This window comes from Marmota marmota, unplaced genomic scaffold, assembly GCF_001458135.2.
Source record: "Marmota marmota marmota unplaced genomic scaffold, marMar, whole genome shotgun sequence".
Classification (NCBI taxonomy): Eukaryota; Metazoa; Chordata; class Mammalia; order Rodentia; family Sciuridae; genus Marmota; species Marmota marmota.
Window position 1 is genome coordinate 9,808,328 of NW_025999968.1, and position 23,073 is coordinate 9,831,400.

Here is a 23,073-nt window from a genome sequence, read left to right on the forward strand (position 1 = left end):
CAGTAGCTTGGGAGGCAGGAAGGCTGCAAGTTCAAAGACAGCCTCAGCAATTTAGTGAGTCCATAAGAAACTTAACAAGACCCTGTCTTAAAATAAAAAGGTCTGGGAATGTGGTTCAGTGGTTAAACAGTCTTGGGTTCAATCCCAGGGGTGTTTTTGGTACCAAAATCAATCAATCAATCAATCTCTTTTTACACATATACATATCTTATTGGTTTTATTTTTTGAGAGCACCCTAATGGAAGGCATCCTCTAATTTTTTTTTTCAGAGTAGAAATTAGAAGTTTATTAAAGTACAGCAGAAAAGACTTCTCCCGGAGGAAGAAGGGGACCCAAGAGGTGGAATCCCTCTAATTTTTAATTGAATGATCAATAATAGAATTTTGTAGTAGAAAAAAAAATTTTGTGTATTATTGTTGAAACACTGAAGATATGTTTGTGTGTAATCTCAAATTTATTTCTTACTGTAAAACTAGTTAATCCATCTTCTGTGATCTTTCCATTCAGTTGTATTTTGAGTGTGTGTGTATGTGAGTGTGTGTGTATGTGAGTGTGTGTGTGTGTGGTGCTGGGGATAAAACCCGGGATCCCTCATATACTAGGCAAATGTTTTACCCCTGAGCTGCACTCTCAGCACCATTCATTTGTACTTTGATTTAAAAACATGTATTTATATTTATTGGAAATATATAACAGTCAATATAAGTTATAAATTATAAGATATATTGTCAGTTATAGAATAGCTTTAAAGTTCTCCCTGCAGATGAAGATAGGCACTGGGGATAGGAAATGGGTGATACTCTTGGGGAAGAAAGTGCTGGGGTCAAAGACTTACAGTGTAGCTTCTTGGCATCTGTTTTTTTTTCTGATTTACTTGCTGCTCCAAAAGTTCTTAAGATTGTCATAAGACAACATAAGACCAATGATGGTCTTGAGACTATGCTTCGATTTACCTCAAAATTTCAAGAGAAATTGTCCCAGACAGTAATTGACCTAGGTATATGGAGAAAAAAAAAACTTTTGAAGATAAAAATTTCATTTATCTGTGATTTGGGGGCACAATCTTGGCAGTTGGTTATAATATGTCAGTACTTCCCCAGTGACGTGGTATTCTATATATATATATGGAAAGTTAAAGGATACATACCACCTACTTTTCTCCAGAGTAAATGTCAGTTTTATTGAAAAAGAATAATTTGCTCAAACAGTATGTTAAAATTGTTGTTTCTTATTGACATACACATCAATTATATTATGGAACAGAATGCAAAACATGCACATATTTGAGAAGTTCATTGTCTATCCCCCCCAACCCCAACCCCCAGGACTGGGAATTGAAACCAGGGCCTTGCACATGCTAGACAAGTGCTTTACCACTGAGCTACATCCTCAGCCTTTGTTATTTTTTATTTTTTTATTTTGAGAGAGGATCTCACTAAGTTGTTCTGGTTGTCCTTGAACTTGCCGTTCTTCTACCTCAGCCTCTTGAATAGCTGGGACCACAGGCATGTATCACTATGCTCCGCCCATACTTTACAAAACTTCTAAGAAAGTTTGCACTTATAGATGAGTGGCTTCTGGTGGTTTCCTAGCTCCATGAACCAGTGGTGCTTTCCACTGGTTTGTACTATAGCCCCCAAAACACCACATTGGTTCATTATATTTCTAATACTACATTTTAATATTATACTTTCACCATTCTCAGCAGTATGTTTTGAATGAAGAATTTTCAAAAGCATGGTCTTCCACTAGTTTTAGAAAGTGATAAATATTGAAGAAAAGGGGAAGGTAGTAGCTCCATTTGAGATGAATTAAAAAACGAACCCACTCTCTTAAAGAAGAGGTAACAGAAAGCCAGAGAGTTTTAATGACACTATTTTATTTTGCTTTTCTTTTCTACAAAAGCTCACTTTTTAATATTTATTTATTTATTTTTCGGTGGACACAACATCTTTGTTTGTATGTGGTGCTGAGGATCGAACCCGGGCCGCACGCATGCCAGGCGAGCGCGCTACCACTTGAGCCACATCCCCAGCCCCAAAAGCTCACTTTTTAGTAAATGTTTTTACAACCTTCATTTTAGTTCTTATTTCAAGCGCAACAATTTATTAAGAACCTCTAATTCTAGGTCTCTACATGGGATTTCATAATTCTCCTTTCAGCAACTCTATGGGATAGACACAACAAATAACTTAGTAAATGGCACAGATTTGTCTTCAGGTCTCCAAAGCCTAGGGTTTTGGCACATGGTCATGCAGACTCCCACCATCTTTGTTTTCCAGCTTTACCCAGTGACACTCCTTTGCTGGGCCGTAGACATGTTAGAGGTGAAGGTTTGTGTCCAAATAATGCTGTGCAGTTTGTTTCAAGAAAGTCCATGTTTCATGAGCCTGCAACAGAGGTAAACACAAGTCATGATCTATGAGTATGGAAAATATATACTGCTTTGGTGATTCTGATTATCATGCAGATTTTCCTAAAAAGGGAGAAATATGATGGAAGAATTGTATCCACTAGCGTGTAATTTTCATACTTTCAGTGATCTGTTTGTGGCTTTTTTATGATGCTTGGGCTAGAACCCAGGGCCTCATGCATACTCACAAGCCCTCTGCCACTGAGCTACATCCCCGTCCTTTTTATTTTAAGACAAGGTTTGGCTAGTTGCCCAGACTGGCTCGGAATTTGTGATCCTTCTGCCTCAACCTCCTGAGTTGCTCGGATTGCAATATGCATCACTGCACTGCTATCTATTTGTTTTATGCTCAAATGTGTTGTAGCACTTGTGGGGCTACAGTATGGACCGATATGGGAGTCTTGTTATGTTACAGAATCTGTCTGTTGATTACAGAACTGTTCTACAATCACAGGCAGGAGTGTGCTTGAAAATTTCAACATTCCATAAAGAAGACACAGTCTGCCAGCCTCTGTAATTATTTAATTTGCCAAATAAACAAATGTCTTGTTTCAATACTTCTAAATGATGCCTGTTGGAGGAAAACAGGCATAAAACTAGATGTGATATTCAAGCTGGTGGTTTTCATCAGCAAATGCTAAGCAGAAACAAGATCATCCTGGTAGAGCAGTTAAGACCCAGCCATGCGAGTAAGTATAGGACTGAGGCTACATGAAAACAAGAACATTCAACGTTTTATAACCTTATACAACCCTCATGCCTGGTGATGGTGAGAGTCTGATACACGTGGAAAGAAAGAATAAATAAGTGAATGAGAATTAATGAAATGATTTGTTGTATAGACTTTCCCCCTTGAAATTGTTAAGTTGTAATAGAGAAATTGCGAGCAATTAAAATCCTCAGATAATTTAGCAATTTCATTTGGCTCAGAGTTTCCATGTTTTCTTCCATCAGAAAAGTACACATGAGATAAAACTGGCTAATACAAGTTTCTTCTTTATTTCTTTTGCAGTGGGAATGCAAATGAATAGGAAAATGTACAAAAGCCAAACAAATGAAGGAAAAACATAAAAGACCTGGAGAATTATCACAGGGGAAAATTACCCACTCTACAGCTGAGAGTAAATGACAATGGACCCACTATCCATTTATCCATCTAGCCAAACATGCAATCATTTATTAAGCCTTGATTGCATAACAGTCATTTTACTAGATCCAAAGGATAATTACCCTCATTGATAAGACATAGACATTATCTTTATAATCTAGATAGGGAAGTTGCATCATGAAAGAAATAATTCCAAAATTTCGAGAGCTATTCACAAAAGAGAGGGACAATTACTTCCTTGAAAAGAATGGGAAGACTTCAAAGAGGAGAGCACACTTGAGCTTGTTTTTAAAGAAAGAGATGGCATGTATTAAGTATGAGCCACTTTAGGGAAAGGAAAGAGCATATAGCCCAGAACAGTTAGAGAGAAAAAACTGAGCCCAGGCTAGCAGTATGCTACCATCAGCTGATGCACTGCCAATTTTAAAAGATAAATGGGGAAGGATGATTTGTTTCAAAGAGAAGTACCTGATGAGCCAGTGTGATTCCCCACCCATTGGAACTGTAATCTGGGTCCCAGTAATCTTGCAAGTATACATGTCTTTTGAGACGTAGGAACTGGTTTGCTGGGTCCTCCAACAAAAATGGCGCTCCCAATGCTCCTGCAATTCAGAGTCCAAGAGCATCACATCTTTTAGGGCAATAGTTTACATTTTGATGTTTCCTCTTAAAGAGACACAACTGTGGTCTTTGGAAGTCTGGATGCCTCAGAAAGAAACTCTGGAAAAATGAAGTCCTGAAGGAGATGGTTACTCCTTGGCCCTTTGTCACTATTACAATGTCACAACTCCGACCTGCATGTAGTTCAGTGCAGAAGCCAGCATAGTGTGGTAGATGAAGAAGGATTTCAGAATTTCTTTACATGCATGGGAGCCTACAGGCCTGGATTAAAGTTCAATCTTTATCTGCTCCTTCTGGCACCCTTAATTTTTGAAAGTTGCTTGATTACTCTGAGGTTCAGTGTTCTCATGTGTAAAGGGGTGTAATGATAATAACACACCCCCAATTGCTATGAGGACTGGATAAATTAAAGAACATAGGCTACCAGGTTGAAACAAGCCAGCCAACAAATCTTATTCTTGCTTCTCTGGCCTTCTAATATAGATTGTGTCCTTCAATTTGAAATAGACTGTTTCCAAACCTGACTCTGTGGTTTAAATTTTTAATATTCATAGAGCCCTCATTAAATCAAACAAGTTTATTATTTTGTATCTTCTTCCTACTCTAGAATTACTGTGGGAGGAATGATAATTTTTGAAACCCAGACTTTCTTAGGACCCTGAAATTTTAACTGTGTATATTGTATTTTCATTCCTAAGTAACACAAAATACTGTTCAAAATCGTAATTTGAGTCAATAATGTTCTCATAATTGCTTCTTACCTATATATGGCAACAATACAATCTGTTTCTTATTTGTGATATAGAATCATTCATTGCAAAATATAATTATAAGTAATATTACATTAGGTATCCTACAGCCTTATAATTAACAGGTTTTGTCGACCAATTCTCCATACAGACAAGCATTATATGAACTATATAAATCTCCCGTTTGTAAGGCAGAAAGTTTAGTTGGAATCAAAGGTCAAAGATACAAAACAGAATAAAACAACACATGATTTGATTGCATAGGAAGACCAGGGATGGCATTATTGAGCATCAAGCAGGTGTTTTGGCACGGGCAGGTGTTTTCATGGTCAAGGAAGTTGCTGAACCTTTTTCTTGAAGGGAATATTAGATTTAGTTGGATGGGAGAAGAGGCCACATTATTTATTATAAGCTGGAGGAATGATGTGAGCAAAAGAATTGGTAATCTTTAAGATCAATATCTGGAAATAATGGTGATAGGTGCTAGATAGAAAAGTTTTTAATGTGAACATTTAACTTCAAACTATATTAGTGACAGATGCCATAAGTAATACTGCCCTGCTATCAACCAGCATGTCTGCAGAAGCCATCCTCTAGGGTGACTCCCAAAGATCATTGCCTCCTATCCTTGTGCAGCCTTTCTTTCATGTAACGGGGCTGCCCTGTGTCACCATAGGACATTGCAGAAATGAAGGAGTATGATTTGGGGGGCTAGGACATAAGGAAGCATTATAGCTTCCATCTTTCCCTGACTTGGTTCATCAGCTCTAAATCAGATGTTATGTTCTGAAGAGACTCAAGCAGCCCTGAGAGAGACAGGCTCACAGGACAAAAGAAATAAAGCTTTCCACCCACAATTATGTAAGTGAGCCACAGTGGAACCTGATGCTTTTGCTCCAGTCAGATGACTGTAGCCCCCATGGACATCTTCACTGTAACATCATAAAACAAAACAAAACAAACAAACAAACAAACCCTGAGCCAGAACCACAGAAATAAGCCACTCCTAAATACTTGACCTTGAAACTGAAATCATAAATGTTCATCATTTTAAGGTGTTAAGAATTGAGGAAAATAGTTATGCAGTAGTACATCATAGTTACAATGCATTTTAAGCGTTTACTAATGCCAAGGTAAATTGCTAATCATCAGGGTTGGATCTAGAGTGAGGCAAGTGAGGCCCTTAGGGGTACAAAATCCTAAAAGAAACTCATGGGGTTATGCACATTTTGTGCTCTAAGTCCCTCAATTTTCTTACTCCTCACTCTGATAATCATTGCATGGGAATACAAACAAAAAATAATCCTTACCAATCACTACTGCATGGAAAGATAGGCAATAAATTGCTGATGTCATCAAGGAGTTCACATTACAGTCAAAGTTCATGGACAATTAGATCCTCATAGTGGAGGTGATTAATTCTGATATTGACACGGAGGATCATGCAGAAATTGATTTTGAGTTGGGCGTCAGTGGATATACACAGTCTCGATGTCCAGGGGGAAGGGAGTGGAAGCAGAGTGTGTTCCAGACTAAAAAGGACTGGAAACCCAAGGCGCAGAAGAGTCACTCGAGATCAGGTTCAGGGACTCTCACTTTGCCAATGTGTTAAAATGTTGGGCTTTGGGACCGACCTAGTGAGAGTGTTGGAAAATTGAAGCTCCAGCCAGAAGGGTTTTTACTGTCATACTAAGGAGCTTGCACGTTATTCTGCAAATATTTAATGATTATTTCTGAACAAGAAGATGATAGGGCCAGATCCAAGAGTTTGAAAACACTTTTATTGTGATAATATTATCTAAAACGTATGTAACATAAGAATTATCACTTAACTTTTGTCGAATGTCTAATTCAGTGGTATTAAGTACATTTACAATATTGTATATCCATCACCACTGTCCACCTCCAGAACCATTTCATCATCCCAAACAAAAACTCTGTACTCTTTCAACAGTAACCTTGCACTCCCTTCGCAGTGCTGGGTAACCACAATTCTCCTTTCTGTTTCTGTGAATGTCTATTCTAGGTACCTCAAATCAGTGGACTCATACAATATTGGTTCACTTAGCATAATGTCCTTAAGGTTCATCCATGTTATGAGAGAGGCAGCATTTCATTCCTTTTTAAGGCTGAATAATGTGTTGTATATCTGTACCACATTGTGTTCATCCACTCAGATTCACTCTGAAAGATCCTTTTGCCAGTGATGTGGAGGACAGATGGGAAGAGAGCAGAGTGGGGGACACAAGGTTGGAGACTCTTCCAATGACTCTCAATGAGAGATGATTAATTGACAGCAGGGACGGGAAGACAGGATTGATTTGATGAAAATTCAAGGGAATTTCCATTTATTCGCCTAGTATGAGCAAACCAGCACTGGAAGTTTCTGTTTTACCTGAGAGATGCTAATAGGCAACTTTTCAGAATTCTTTTTATTCTTTTTGTTAAAAAAGTGTGAGGGGGTGTTAGTCACAGTGTTACAATATCTATGTATGATCCTGTTTCCAAACAAAGAGAGTAGCTATGTGAAGTCAATTCAGTACTGTCAATAAGTAATAAATATTTGTGAATAAATGAGGCTTATGATATAATTTCCAGGTAGAAAAAGAAGCTATAGTAATGGCTTACCATAGTGTTATTTGGAATCACCCCAAAGTAAAACCTATATTCCACCACAATTATTCTGGTGTATGGTACAATCACTATGAAAAAAAGTACTAGTATGTAAATCTTGGCAAAGAAAGATGCTTTAAAATTGTGCCATGATTGTTTTAAGCTCTAATAATTCTGTCTTTCGTAAATCTTCTATCTTTTACTCATGGAAAATATTTCACTGATATAATCTTCTCTCTATCTCTCTCAAAGGTAAAACTCCTACTTCAGCATTATAGGTCCAACAGGCATCCAATAAATATTAATTGATGGTGATAATAACATCACCCAGGAGAGAGACAGAAAGTAGTATTTATTATCCTGCATTACAAATGAGAAAATCGACACACAGGGATGAAATGACTCACTCAAGGTCACATAGTAAATCAGTGGCAGGATTGGAAATAAAATGCAAGTCAGATAGAAGGGCATGCTATTATCCTCTCTGCTTGAGAAATTTCTCCACCCTTTTTCATTTTGCCTAATCAACCTTGAAAGTTAGTGAGAACAAAGCCAGGGTTTTGAGTTTGTGAATCTATATAATACTTCTAGGGCTTGAAAACTCAAACCTGAGTTTTATTGCTTTGTTGGTTTTTAACTAGGTATTTTTTTAAATGTAGTCACTATCAGCTAGGTTAATGCCTTTTATAAAGTTTATGATCATGAGCCATGAAAAATATCTTTCTCTTTTTCTTTCCAACTCCCTGCACAACCTCTTTCTCTTCCTCTTGCATCAGTCCATTTTAATAGGATTTGTCAATGTTCTTTCTAAATATTTCACAAATATCTTCAGTGGAAAATTCTGTACCATAGAAATAATGCAGTCACATCAGAGTACGGAGCTATTCAGAGTCACAATTCCCCAGGTAAGCCAAGAAGATCCAAGTCTTTTCCTGGCCCTGCTAGTGCTTAGCTAGTTCACTGAGCCACTTCTTATTTCTGCACCTGTCTTTCTGTTGTCAAAAGAGGCAGAATTGCCTTCTCTCTAAGATCTCTTCTTGATTAATTGCTTTGAACTGGAATGTATTTATGACAAATAGGTGATTAACCAGAAACTCTCTTCTCTGCATGTTATCATGTTAGTTACATACCAGCATATAGAATAAGCTAAGTGGGCACTAGACCTTGCCAATAATGAAAGCAAAACAAAGGAAAACGTATTCACATTATGAACAAAGGGCTGAGTGCCCATCCCAAGCTGACGAAGAACCCGTGAATACTGGAAAGGGCACCTTTAGAAATGGGAAGACACCTCTCACTAGCATACTAGCATCACCCAGGAGGGCTGCAAAAGTCTTTAAACTTAATGGTAAAGAAATGACCAAATATTCTATATACTTATGATGAAAATGATACTTGAAGTAGGAGCCTCTGTACTAAAAAGATCAGAAAGCCTAATGTGAAACTTCATGCACAGAATTACAGGCTCTGATAGTAAATTCTGTTTTCTTTCACACACAGGCACTACTCTTAAAGTAAATCTCGGGTTCCTTTTCACTCCTTTGCATACCCTGTCCCTAGAAAGAGCAGTGCCTCATTCAACTGATAAATCTGAGAAGCATAACTTGGTATGTCTAATTCAGCTCTTGCTTTTTCCTCTTGAGTGAGCTGCCCTCAGAGGACACTTTCTCTTCTGTTTCTGCAATCAACAATTGGATATTAAGTTTGCCAAATTTGGATTCAAATCATCCAGCCCTTTATGCACTTTGACTAAGCTACGTCTTCCAAATTAGCTTTTCTCAGTAGAAAGGAAATAGATTGCCTTGTACAATCAGCTTTGGTTTATTTCTCAGTTTGTTAAGAACCAGGAAAATGAAGAGGAGTGTTATCTACTGGAATGAGGGGTGGCTTAGAGAATTCAAAAATTGGTTGTCTCAGAGATTCACTAAGAAACAGGGAAATTAAAAAAAAAATTGAGCACAGACCAGAGTACTTTAGCCAGTGGGAACTTGTCATCCCTGGACAGCCATGACTGTGAATTCCTTCTCCCATGTAACCTTTGACACCTATATATCTTTGAAATAAATGAGATGGATTTAGTAGGGGCAGAAGACATATAGCATCTGCCAGATCTACAGGATAGGTCTGCCTCTTGCTACTTCCACTGGGCTCTGGGTGATACTGATATTTGTGGTGCTGATACCTTGTAGTGGAGATGGAGGATAAGCCCCATAGTTCTCATCAAGTTAAAAAATACTAAGGTACAGGATACCAGAAGTAAAACACTGAGCCTTCAGTAAAAGTGTTTAAGGAATAATTCTTTTTGCTATTTCAAATGGACAGTCTCAGCCCCTGCTTTTAGTATGTTTGTCTTTAAAGAAAAAATTGAAATACATGCCTAGGAAATTATGTACATACCTAAATTAAGAACTGAAATAAAATATATATGGTCCCTAGCAATTAAGCATAAAAGAGGACGAGGAGAAAAGGATATACAAATGTCTTGGAATGTAAAATTTTTAAAAATGTCCTGTAACTGTAGGAGACATTTTCTGATAGTGTAAAAGATTAAAAGACTCATGTTTAGTTTAATATTTTCTTAGATATAAATATTCTCTGTGTCAACCATTTTTTAAAAAATAATGAAACAGCTTATCTATTTTTATTTCTCATTCATAAAATTGGTCACTGAATCAGAAGTTTGTGTTGGAAGAAAGGATAATTGTATTTAGTACAATAGGTTCTCTCTTGTTATTTTAATGCAGATAAAAACTGGTGAGATAGAGAAAGAATGGGAGAGAAATAGTTTGGGTTATAAGAGAAATGTGAAGGAGAAAAGGGAGACAAAGAAAATAAGAAATGGAAGAGAAAAATCAAAAAAGTCAAAGAAAGGATAAAAAATAGAAGGGAGGAAAAAATGACAGAAGATTACAAAAGGTTAAAAACCACCTGAAAAAGAACAGGGCAGAAAAAGGAAGTAAACAGGACCAAGAGAGTGGACTGAAGGTGACCCAAGAAACAGAAGAGAGCCCAGTTGCAGGACCAGCTTAGCTTCTCTGTCCCAGTCTATTCAAGTGTCTGTTAATAGGGTAATTTGGTGACTTAACTTCCAACCCAGACATTTTTGCTTCGTTGACCTTAGAATTACTGATGTGTTGAGAATTTTGAAATGTAACATAAATGAGAATCACTTTAGGGTAACTTAAATCTGTTTTAAGTCGTTCTTAAAGCCCATGCAATGACATCGGCACTCACACATGGCCATGCAACTTCCCTGAATAGGCTTTGGGACCTAGCAGGATTTTTGTTAGTTTTTAATCCTGTACTCTGGGAACTTCGTGACACACGGAAGGCAGCATTATATATGATGGAACAGTGACAGCTTCTGGGCCCATGCCTGTGTGTGTAGATGGGATCCTCCTCTCCACGGCCGTGATAAATGACACCACGTGGGTTAGGAAAATAGACAGTATTTCTACAACATCTGGAGCACTCGATGAATCTAGTCGTGAACAATGACATTTTTCTCTGATCCAATTATTTCCCAGTTTATTCTCACTAACATTGATCTTAAGTCCAACTGAGTAGATAAAATTAAGAACAAAATCTTATAAAATAAACTAAAATTATATGAGGGAATACAGACTCTCCAAGGAATTGGAGGGCTGAAGGGATGGCTAAAAGGAGTTACTCTTCTGGCTGAGGAGAAGGCAAGAGGAGGGACTGAGGTGTTGAAAGTGTCATGGGGAAGAAAATGTGAGCTTAAGAGCCCTTGTCAAAAAGCAAAACTGAATAAAAAATCCTGCAAGATAAATTGGCATTAGTTACCAAGTAGGTAGTGCAAAACAAGAGCTAGAACTCTGAGGGGAAAACAGACCAAAGACAGTTTGTTTATTTATTTTTTTCTGTCTACAACCAGAAGATGAACCCACACTTTATGGGTAGATGGGATTGCAGGTCAATAGTGTGGCCATGGACCCCCAAACTGCTTCATATAGGGTCAACTCCAACTGCCAAATCAAGTCAGGAGAACATGGTTGCTGAGGGAAAGAAATCTATTTTTTTATTTTAGCAGAGTAGGAATGAAAGCAATCTTAAAAAAATAAAATAAAATAAAAGCAAATTAGAAATAACCAAAAACATTAATTTAATTCTTAATAATGTTCAAAGATTGGTTTACTTAGTGAAATATTTTTCATATATATTTTTCCCTATTTCCTCTTTATGCTTGATTTTAATAAATGCCCTATAGATGCAAAGTGCTGAGTTCAGTGCACCTCGCAGCTGTCATTGAAAGTTGTTGGTTAGGTGCTGGTGCTGCTACATTTTGTCAGATAATGTCACTCAGCTCCCTAACTATTGCTCTTTTTTGGTGGAACCAAGGCTTATACTGGCTCTACTGCTTTTTCAGGAGGAGATCTTGCCTGAGCTCTGATACCTTTTGCATCTCTGGCATTGCAGTACCAGGAGGAAAAGATTGTGTGGTAGAAAGGATGGTTTGCTCTCATAAGTTCTAGATGTGAAAATTTAGATATGTACACAGCATCCACTACTGGTTACTTATGTAGCTTGGTCATGTCACTTTTCTAAGCCCTCAGTTTTTTCTTGGTAAAATGGGATGCATCTCACTTGTTTTCAGAATGATCCTGAGGACTGAACTTACATGTAAAGCCCCAGATACATAAAAGGAACTTAGAGTAGTACAATTAACATTTTCCAATTTTACTATAGAAGGCAGTTGTTAACCTAAATGTTCAATGGTGGCGTATTAATTTATATTTTCTATTAAATTATGACACTCGAACTTCTTCTGTGACCAGGGAATCGGTTCCAATGTATCTAAGTTATTATTTTTGAAAAAGATCAATAAGATAATTTGGGAGCCTTGTTTATAAATTTAATCACTTGAGTAAGGCCTGTCATCATTTTCAGTTTCAGCATTCCTTCAGGAAAGTGCATAATGAGACCTTCTCCCTGCTGACCTTAAATCAAGTTCTAGAGAAAAGGAATTCATTAGGCAGCTAATCTGACCTGGAGAGAACTTTATTTATTTATTTACTTATTTATGGTGGTGTTGAGAATTGAACACAGGGATGCTTACCACTGAGCTACCTCCTTAGCCCCCCTTTTTTAAAAAATTTTTTTAAGATGGGTGTCTCAATAAATTACCAATGCTGGTCTGGAACATGTGATCTTCCTGCCTTATCCTCCAAAGTTGCTGGGATTATAAGCATGTGCCACCACACCTGCCTTGAAAAAACCCATTTTTTAAATATTAAAAGTAAACAAATTTCTTTTCTGGTTATTTTCTTGTGATGAGCAGAAGGGCTCTAGGGAAGTTCAGAGAGCAGGATCCATTCTTGAAAGAAAAAGGGAGCCCAGCAAAGAAAGTTGATTCAAGCAATTAGTCCCTACTCTAGAGCTATTTGATTTAGAAAATGTCCGACGAACTAGTTGGGGTGTTTGAAATGAGTCTGCCTATAAAGACTATCAGACTCCTCAGCCTGCAAGTGGCACAGGCATCTGTCCTAAGCTCTGAAGGGCTAACCCAGCAAAGTAAATATTTCTCTGTGCTTTCTTTCTATACCCAACTTATATTTTTACGAACTCCAACTACACAACTTAAATATGTATTTTTTTAAAGTGAAGTCAGTCAAACTAGTTGTCTGGAAGTTCATTTATGCTTGTTTCTGAAAAGGGTATATGAGAAATTATGGCATTTGCTGTTAAATGGGTGGGACTGTAGAGTGTCACGCTAAGTAAAACAAGCCAATCCCCCCAAACCAAAGGCCAGATGCTCTCTCTGATATGTGGATGCTAACACACAATAAGGGTGAGGGGGAATAAAAGTTCATTGGGTTAGACAAAGGGAAGTGAAGGGAAGGAAGGGAAGGAATAGGAAAGACGGTAGAATGAGTTGCATGTAACTTTCCCATGTTCATATATGAATACAGGACCAGTGAAATTCCACATCATGTACACCCATAAGAACGGGATCCTAATTAGAGTAAGTTATACTCCATGTATGTATAATATGTCAAAATATACTCTACTTTTAGATAAAACAACAAATTAAAATATAAAAAAAATAAAGTATTTTAGGTTTCCTAAGGGATTTGGCAGAAATGTTTTCTTTTGTCAGATACTTCTGACCCTGCAACTTTCTTAGGGGAATGTGGCCCAGAGTAATGTGTCAGCTTGCAGGGTTCTGCCATTGATCCCTCTAACTGCTGCTGCATGGGTGGGGTGGTCAAGGTAAAGCATCACACCAATAGTTACAACCAGCCCATGACTAACTTCCAGTGTGCTCTCAAACACTCGCTAAAACTGAGCCACCCTCACTTTTCTCATCTAGAAATGTGGTCTGGATCTATCATTGCATATGCCTTGGTTTAACTGCTTAGTTATAACTTAATTAAAAATTTCTAAATCATGTGCAATATTTAAACCTGACCCAAATGCAAAGTGCAATGTTGATGATTACAATTCTTTAATAAAATTATTTCTGTGCTTAGGAATTAAGACTAATCACACACACACACACACACACACACACACACATACACACACACGGCTGTTGCTATCTGTCTGAGGCGTGCATCAAGCAAGAAATAATTTTTTGCATAGGTCTCAAGCTTATCATAGAAGCAGAAATTTATTCTGATTTAAGCATCTTTATCAGAAATATTTATAAATTGTATAGGTTTAACTGAAAGTTAATTTATGCCTTCGTAAGTATTTTCAGTCTGTTACAAAGAAAACAAATGACTGCTCAGTTCAACTCTAATACCAACCACAGAATTACCAGGTCAATTTGGCAGCAAATCAGCTGGTCTCTGGTGCCTTCCTTGATCTGCCTCTAAAACGCCACTTCTCTGTGCTGTAGCTCAGAGAAGGTTAATGAATTCATGCTCCCAAAGTACTTTGAGGTCTCCTTATAATGGTATTCTGTATCACTGTTTCTAAAAGATATTTTAAATTTTTCTTTGTTCAGGGACACCAGAGCACTTCTTTGGAGGCAGCAATTAAATTGACTTCTTAGCAAGAGTAACGTGTTAATATGTTAATACATAATTAGGAATTAAATGATCTTACTTTCACCATTGACATTAACCTCTTCAAAGCCACAGCATAACACAATTGTTTGATCCCCTCAATGCTTTAGAATGTGTCCACGCATAAAACATGTTTATTTCTTTTAAAAGTTAAGACAAGTATCAACCCAAAAGTTGTAAAAGATACAATAAATGAAAAGGAAATGGACTTCTTACCTATAAGCAATGTGGAACACAGGACTACTTGGAGCATTTTATAGGCCATGATCCTGTTTTGGAAAGAAAAGATTTTTTATTTTAATTTAACCCAGATGAAGGTTTGAGGCATATTGGGTATTTTCTAAAAGCATAAAGCATTTGCTCTGTACCTGGAGGCCCTGAAAACTGAAACAAGTCAGAGAAAGACCTTTTCTTGAGCTGGCTGTTTTATATACCTCCACCTTTTTACCCTTTGGACTTTTTGAACTGACTTTTTATAGATTACTCTTATATGTGTCATTTACTTATTTACTAATGTTATCACCCACATATATTTTTTTTAAAGATGGAAAAAGCAGATCACTCATACATTGCTGGTGGATATTGAAAGTAGTACAGACACTTTGGAAAATAGTTCAGCAATTTCTTAAAAATTGGAATATGTAATCACTTTCCAGCCCAACAATTGACCCACTGGGCTTTATCTCAGGGAAATGAAAATTTATATGCACAACAACTTTATTAGTAACAAACAAAAACTGAAGATGTCATTCAACACTAAATGATAAATTTGTGGTATATCATAAATTACTATCAACAATAAAAATAAGAACTATTATTTATGAATAGGACAACTTGGATAAATCACAAGGGAATTACATGAGTGAAAAAGCAAACCTAAATAGTTATATACACCTGTGGTTCCATTTGTATAATCTTCTTGAAAACAACACAACTATGGAAATGAAGACTGGATTAGCAGTTGCCAGGGAATAGGGATGAGGGGAGAAGGTAGATGGGTATAGTTAATAAAATGGAATTATGAGAGATCCTTGTGGTGGGGGAACTGTTCTGCATGTGGACTGTGGTGGTGCATATATGAACATAAACGTGGTGAAGTTACATAGAACTAAATGCACACATCATGCACACACATGTACATACACAAATGAGTACATGTGGAGCTGAAGTAAACTGAGTAAGACCAATAAATTATATCAATGTTGATATAATTGATATCCTGGTTGTGATATAGTGCTCTAGTTTTGCAAAATGCAGTCAATGTGGAAGGTTCATAAAAGACACATAGAATCTCAATGCATTAGGGGTTTTTGTTTTGTTTTGTTTTAAACTGGCAATTGAGCCCAGGGTCATTTAACCACTGAGCTATATCCCAGGCCTATTTTGTATTTTATTTAGAGACAGAGACAGGGTCTCATTGAGTTGCTTAGTGCCTTACTGGCTGGCTTTGAACTTGCAATTCTCCTGCCTCAGCCTCCCTAGCTGCTGGGATTACAGCCGTGCACCACTGTGCCTGGCTCTGTATTAGTTTTTACAAATGTGTGCAAATCTACATATCTCAAAATAAAAAGTTTACTTAAAACAAGGAACATTTAACTGCACTGTCAAATTTGTTTGTTTCCAACAAATGCACATAATAAATAAAACTAGAACACTACTTCCATTTTTCAAATAATAGCTGTCTCAGTGGCATGATGAGCAGTTAACCAAATAAGTTTATCATCTAATAAAGTTTACTCTTAATAAGTGATCATAGGCAAATTGTACATCCATTATCCATGGAATTAAGATTATGCAATCTGTAATGAGTAGCTATAAAGATATAATAAAGTTTTAGTGAATAACTTTTTTGATGCCTACCTTTTAATTAGAAAGGGTGTGTGGAAGCCTAGATCTACCCAGCTGGGATTTCTGCCTGCATTTTCGGATAGATGAAAGGCTTGGGAAGAAAGACACTGAAAACAAGCCCAGCAAAATACAGAAAGCCTATCCCACGTGTTCATTTGTACAAAATTCTGGAGGCATAACTGCCATTGCCACAATTCTGTAAGCCCTCTTTGTGTTTTACTTTGTAGAAATGTGAAAATTTTAGTTATGTGATGTACTAGAAGAATCACAGAAAAATCATGGGGAAATTAAAAAATAAATAAATAAAAACCTTTAAGGCCATAAAACCAAAAGATAATTTTTTTTCTTTCCTCTACTTCCATCATTCTTCAACTTGTGGACTTCAAATGAACATTTTCTGGAGGACCAATGGGGCAGGGTTGCTTCCATATCTTTTATCTTACTTCTTTTGCAAAATGGATGGGATATATAATGTAAACAGAAAATGATAATAGCTATTCTATGAATTTTAAACACGTTATCATTTAAACACTTTATCATTTAAACTCATTTACTCCTCACAGCCATTCTATACAGAAGATATTAGTATTGTTTCATAGATGAATAAAATTAGGTCAGAGATTTCCTAACTCATCTAAGGAGTGTTCAGAAATTATAGGGTGAAACTTTGCAACAGAAGTAGAAGGGCTACTTATGCATAGGGGCATAAGCCATGCAATTAGATCAATTAGGTGAATGTCACCTCAAAAGAGGCCCACAGTTGAATGTGGCCTGAGCAACTTGGCTTTGTAGGGGAGGTATAGATATAATATATGATCCTTTTTAGGCCAGAAAATGTCCATCCTGATGAATGAAGCCTTCCTTGACCCCCAGTCAGACTGGATTGTTCTTTCTCATATCTGCATCCTGTAGTAATTAGGCCACATTTCTCGGCATCATAGTGACATATGTAAATTTCAATATTATTGAGTAGATTGCAAGCTTCCTGAGGGCTGGTATTGCATCTTACTCCTGTTTGTTTGTCTTCAGTGCCTAGTACAATGGCTGTCATGTATAAGCATTATGGAACATGATTGAATCAACTGGTTCAAATTAAACTAAACTGCATTAAAATGAGTCACTGGTCTGTCATTTCATAGCCTTATCCAGCTGGCTATAGAAAATGAGTATAAGGTAGCAGGTTTGTTTTTATATTGCGGTTAAACAATTTTCCCCAGAGATTGCCTCTTTTTATTATCTGTGAAAGAAAAAGTTTGGAATCCATGAAAATTGGCAACCTTGATTATAAAGAAATAGAAATGCTCTTTGAAATAAAATTGGAACATCTATCTTTGAAAAGCAGAAAGATCAAGTGGATGAATTAATGAAGCTCATCAATGGGAACTGTTTACATCTTTGATGCTTTGTACTTAAAAAATCATTAATATGCTATGATAGACCTTGATAAGCCCTCATAGTCTCTTCCATATCAATGAAATATAAATGTTAGAAGAAAAATATGTGAAATCACATCCAATAATGTTAAAAGATTTTTTTTAGAGAAGAAAAATAAAGGAAAGAAAAGTTTATTCACAAGGAATAAGACAATTTTTTTTCTGCTTAAAGACATGTCACTAATACAAGCAGAATCAACAAGCTGCAAAGCTTTGGAGAATGAAGCACTCATTTATAAAAGTCTGATAACAAGTGATGGAGGGCATGGTACAGACTGACATGACACAACGGCGTCAGCATCTGTAAGAGGTGGAGGGTCAGCCAGTGCCTTGTGGGAGGAGAACTATTAGTCCTTATTAAACATTGCACTGAACTTTCAACTGCATTCAATCTCTTGGAAATGAGCTGGTGATAGCACTTCTTCTTATGTAATTATGTGACATTCTCAAAAAGCTACTCCATGAGAACATTTTACTGTAGCACTGGTAAAGTGGTCATTTTAAAACCAATTTGACTGCAAGTACAGGTTTGCTCTGATTTTTATTCTGAGTATCCTACAACTGAAGGAATATCCCATTCCTCCTGGACTTACCAGCTGATTTTTTTAGGCAGAGAATGACACAGCAACCACTTGCTAAGAAGAAATAAGGGTTTCTATAAAGTTTCAAGCTACATGCAGACAGTAGCTCTTTAGAGAGGCACAAGATGTCAGATTCCAACCCAATTGGCATAATGCAGAAATTTTGATTTACCTTGTAGAATATGGTTTTGTCTTGGAAAGTGGGAGACAGAGATTTGGGGTTCTTTTTTGCTGTTGTTTCTTTTTAGGTCAATTTTTAAGTAAAACGAAGAACAAAGACTTGTTTGGACAAACATCAGGCATAGTCTCTCTTATCCCTCCACTCAAGGCCACTATTTTCCCTCTTACCACGGTTAATGGAGACTTCGTTGCGGCTGTCACCAGCATACAGAAGCATACATCCACCAAGCATTAACTGTAGGAGCAAGACTAATTCGAACAAACTGGCCAAACGTGTATTCATTTTTAGCATGGTTGCTTTAGGTTTAGCAATTTGCTATAGCTTAAGATGTCATAGGTTTAATGTAATTTGGAAATGTAGTTTAAGAATTTTATAATAGACTTCCTTTTTAGCAGATGTAGGTAGCTCAGGGTCTTTGAAAGATGGAACTGGTCCAACCTGATTTCAGGAAGAAGGGGTTTCCTATTATATGGGGACTGATTGTCATCTTAAGAAGTAAGTCACCCATATTATCCAGGGTCTCCTTATTCTCCCTCACTCTCATCCATTTGCTAATTTGTACATACAACACAGAGGAGCATAAAAATGCAACGAGGAATTTGTGGTCTTATTCTGCAGTTGCTATTCATTCATTCAGCAACTACTTATTGGGCACTTCCTATGTTTAAGATACTTTTCAAAATCCATTTATTCTGAACACATTTCATGTGCATTGTTTCAAGAAATAGGGTCACGAAGAGATAATAAAATGGTTTCTAGTGTAGGAGAAAATAATTTCAAGGAAGTTTCCCATTGAGGTGAATTGGAGTTTCTCATAAAAATTCCAGGACAGGAAAGCACAGGTAAAGGTCAATACATCAATCAGGCATCGTTTGGGACTGCCTCAGTGGCATTTGTGAATAGTCTACCTGTGTACGTTAAACGTTCTTGGTGTTATTGATGTTCAATAATTTTAGTGACTTCTATTGATTGTCACTATAAACAAATTGTACTAATTTAAAGATGTGTCATTAATACAAATGTATACTGTTTAGCAGTTTAAGTAAAAATGCCAATCTGTTTTCTGATGTGGCACCGGAATCGCACAGCTTCTTGATTAAGCTTTGAGGCAGCTTTTGCCAAGGCATTATCCTCATTACACACTGAATAATTGATAGTTGACAATATGCGACATTTATTGAGCATCAGCAATGTGCTAGTTAGTTTACAGAGCACAGAACTATCAAGGGGCCCTGCCCAATTGGCTCACTGTCAAGATGCAGTCTGTCATTTGCTAAGTCTTCCATGCTTGGCAAAACTAAAAGCAAATAAAGCATTTCAGGAGATTCACTGTAGAAGTGAATGGGACCAGATTTTTCTCCACAGGTAGCTCTGTGGGCGTTAGTATTAGTTCCATGGGAAGGCAATCTGTTCCTATGGCTCTGGTAATCTCAGAAGATAAACTTGATAATGTCATATTGGTCTGAAATAAAGGCTCTTGTCATTTTATGATCTTCTTCTGCTGTAACCTGTAGTTGAGCCTTCATCAGTGTCGCTTTCTCAAACTCAAAATCTAAGAGTGTCTGTTTCAGCCTTGTGCATGTAAAAACAACAGTGGGATTCTCCAGGGAAAGGCTTAGTGTTAAATGGTTTAAAGTATTGCTTGAAATTCCCGGATCCTTGAGAGAAAGATGGGAGACTTAAGATAGAGCAGAGAGACACAGGAGAGGGCCATGAAAACTGAATGCCATGATAGGAAGCAGAAGTGGGGAGTATTCTTTCCGAGTTCTGGATGGGAAGGTTGAAGCAGTTAAAAGGAGAAAATGAAAGATGCATGGTAGCTGGCTGTGAATGGCAGCAATTACTTCCCGATGATTGGTGTAGGGTAGTTGTGTTAGTTTGCTAGGGCTGCCATAACCAAATGCCACAGACTGAGTTTTTGCATAATTGAAATTTATTTCTCACAGTTCTGTGGGCTCAAAGTTCAAGACTGAGGTGTACTTTGGTTTCCTCTGAGGCCTCTCTTTTTAGCTCCATTTTGGCCATTCTCATGCTGAGTCTGCACGTGGCTGCTTCTTTGTGTACCTGTGTGTCTCTGGTGACTGTGACCTAATCTTCTCTTTTTATAAGGACACCAGTGATATTGAATTAGGGCTCACCCTAACCATTTCACTGTAAAATAATTCCCCTGATCAAAGGCACTTTTTCCAAATACCAGACACATTCTGAATTATTGAAGGTTGGGATTCTACATTTGAATTTTGAGGGGACATTTTGGTTCAGAACATAGAATAGAAAAAGCATTAAATTGCAGGTATTTCTGTTTCTCCTTACTCTTGACTCTTGTTTTCCATAACAATTAGGAATATTGGGAAGTTTGACAGAGAATATTAGAGGGAAGGAAGAGCCATAGTGAGGGTCTATTTACTGATGGCTGTTTTTACTTTGTGAGATTGCCTTTCTCTCTTGGATGGAATAGAGATTTAAGAAAGACAAGAAGCCTTTCCCACAGTCTTCCCTCTCCATCTACCCCGATTCAGTTTCTTTCATAGAAATTCCAAATTTGTGAAATTATTTGTATTCCTGCCACTTTCAACACATTGAGGTTAATGTACAATTTAGTTCCCATTCCCACTGAGATTAACCAATAAGTTGATAGATTATTTTTCATGGAAAAATGATATGTGAGGGCAGGTACAAATGGGAAATATTGAGTTGGGAAACTTGGCAAGTGTTGGTTTCATTTTTAGGAGATTACTCATAATTCACAAATTTCTCATAAGCCCCCCAAAATAGATTATTTAGTTGTTCTGTTATATAATAAGAATTAAATGGATTATTACAGTCACTTTTGTTTATTATCAGTTGTAGTATATTTCTCATGTAAGCCTGAGAATATTATCCTTCAGACTACCCAATCAAACTTGGTGCATAGTCCAAAGCTCTTGAAATTATTATTATCCCCATACAGAGAATTCCTAGAAGGGATTTTTATAGAGCTTTAACTTTTAATAGAGGTATAATGCTTACAAAGCCCCAGGCCCTTTTAATGCCCCAGTGCCCTCTATATAAGAGGGGTATCATATTTTCCACAGTTACCATCAGATTTTCTGCTCAGGATTAATGATCCTTTTGGTCACTTAAGATGAAAATTTATAGTGCTATAAAAGGTGAGCTTTGGGTAGACAAGTGAGGAGGGGAAGTTCTGCAAGGGAGAATGAGAAAAACGAAAAGAAATTATAAACCCAGAAAGAACAAGCAACACTGGGACTCAGTCTAAGATAATTAAAGATATTGTGCGTTCTGAATGAGATACGGGCACAAAGATAAGTCCCTCATGGAAGTTGGGATATGTTTGTGCACCAGGAAAATGAGAAAGAGAAAAGAGGGGTAATCATATGATCGGCTGTATGTTATGCTATCATGCATCTCTCTGTCATGAAGAAAGTTTTGAATTCCTAAGTTGGTAAAATAATGTGGGGCAAAATTTAATAAAGCTATCCAAGTACCTTGAACTTGGAATATCATGGCATACACCTTTCTAGGGGAAATTCTGCCAATGGGAAATGGATAATATTAGGAGTATAATTGATAATCTTACAATAATATTACCTCTGGAATTCAAAGAGATTATTATTATTATTATTATTATTATTATTATTATTATTATTATATATGTCCCCTTCTCCACAGGGCCCAGGACCCCATCAAGCTAGGAAAGTCCAGCCAAGCCTTTGAGTCAGAAGAGCAGGGTAACATCAGCTTCTGACTCGGAACTTCAAAAACTACTTACTGCCACATTCAGTCCACGCTCAGCAATTCTCTGTCACAACCTATCATTTTTCTCCACAGTGAAATGAAAGGCTTCATGCCTCATTGAAGAAATTTAAGTCTACAAATAAAAAGATAGAGTGTTGGGCCAAAGAAGGTAGAGGGTCCCTGACATCAGGTCACAGGCTCCTTTCCTTTATATATTGTTTTTTTTTTTTTTAACTTTATTGTCATATGATAATTATGGTGGCACAGAGGTAATTAAAACTCAACAATATAATACATCAAACAAAAAGCTATTCCCAAAAAGTGTTATGTAGCTTTGGTTACACACAAACACCAAGCCTGCTCTGCAGTTCTTTTGTTAGAACAGGCTTTGAGCTTATCTCCAGTGACAGAGTTCTGGCAATTGGACATGGGAGTGATGTGACAATAGTAAGAAACAACCAGTGAGCAATTTTATTAAAACAATAGTTTATTTGAATGTCTACATTAAACCAGGTATTTTTCTGGATGTTGTTGTGGTATGATATGAGGTTAAGATAATGTAATTATGGGTAAATAATTTTCCCAGACAGAAAAGTATCCTTTGAAGAACATACAGGACAATTTGATTCATTTAAAAGTTCTGCAATTTAGAGTTAGGAAAGAAATTTAAAGAGATATTGATTTTTGCCACAGCAGGAAAAATGTGCTTATCTTTCCCCTTGGAATTACCAGTGATTCATTCTGTGTCCCTAAG

At 36.9% G+C, this 23,073-nt stretch overlaps 1 protein-coding gene across 1 annotated transcript; it reads right to left on the reverse strand.

The window, feature by feature from the left end:
• Window positions 1–2,284: 2,284 nt before the first annotated feature.
• CUNH3orf85 (chromosome unknown C3orf85 homolog) lies at window positions 2,285–18,872 on the reverse strand. The gene is given in 4 exon segments (XM_048803851.1): window positions 2,285–2,339; window positions 2,341–2,390; window positions 3,990–4,123; window positions 18,749–18,872. Coding segments are annotated over 4 exon segments (363 nt in total).
• Window positions 18,873–23,073: the final 4,201 nt, after the last annotated feature.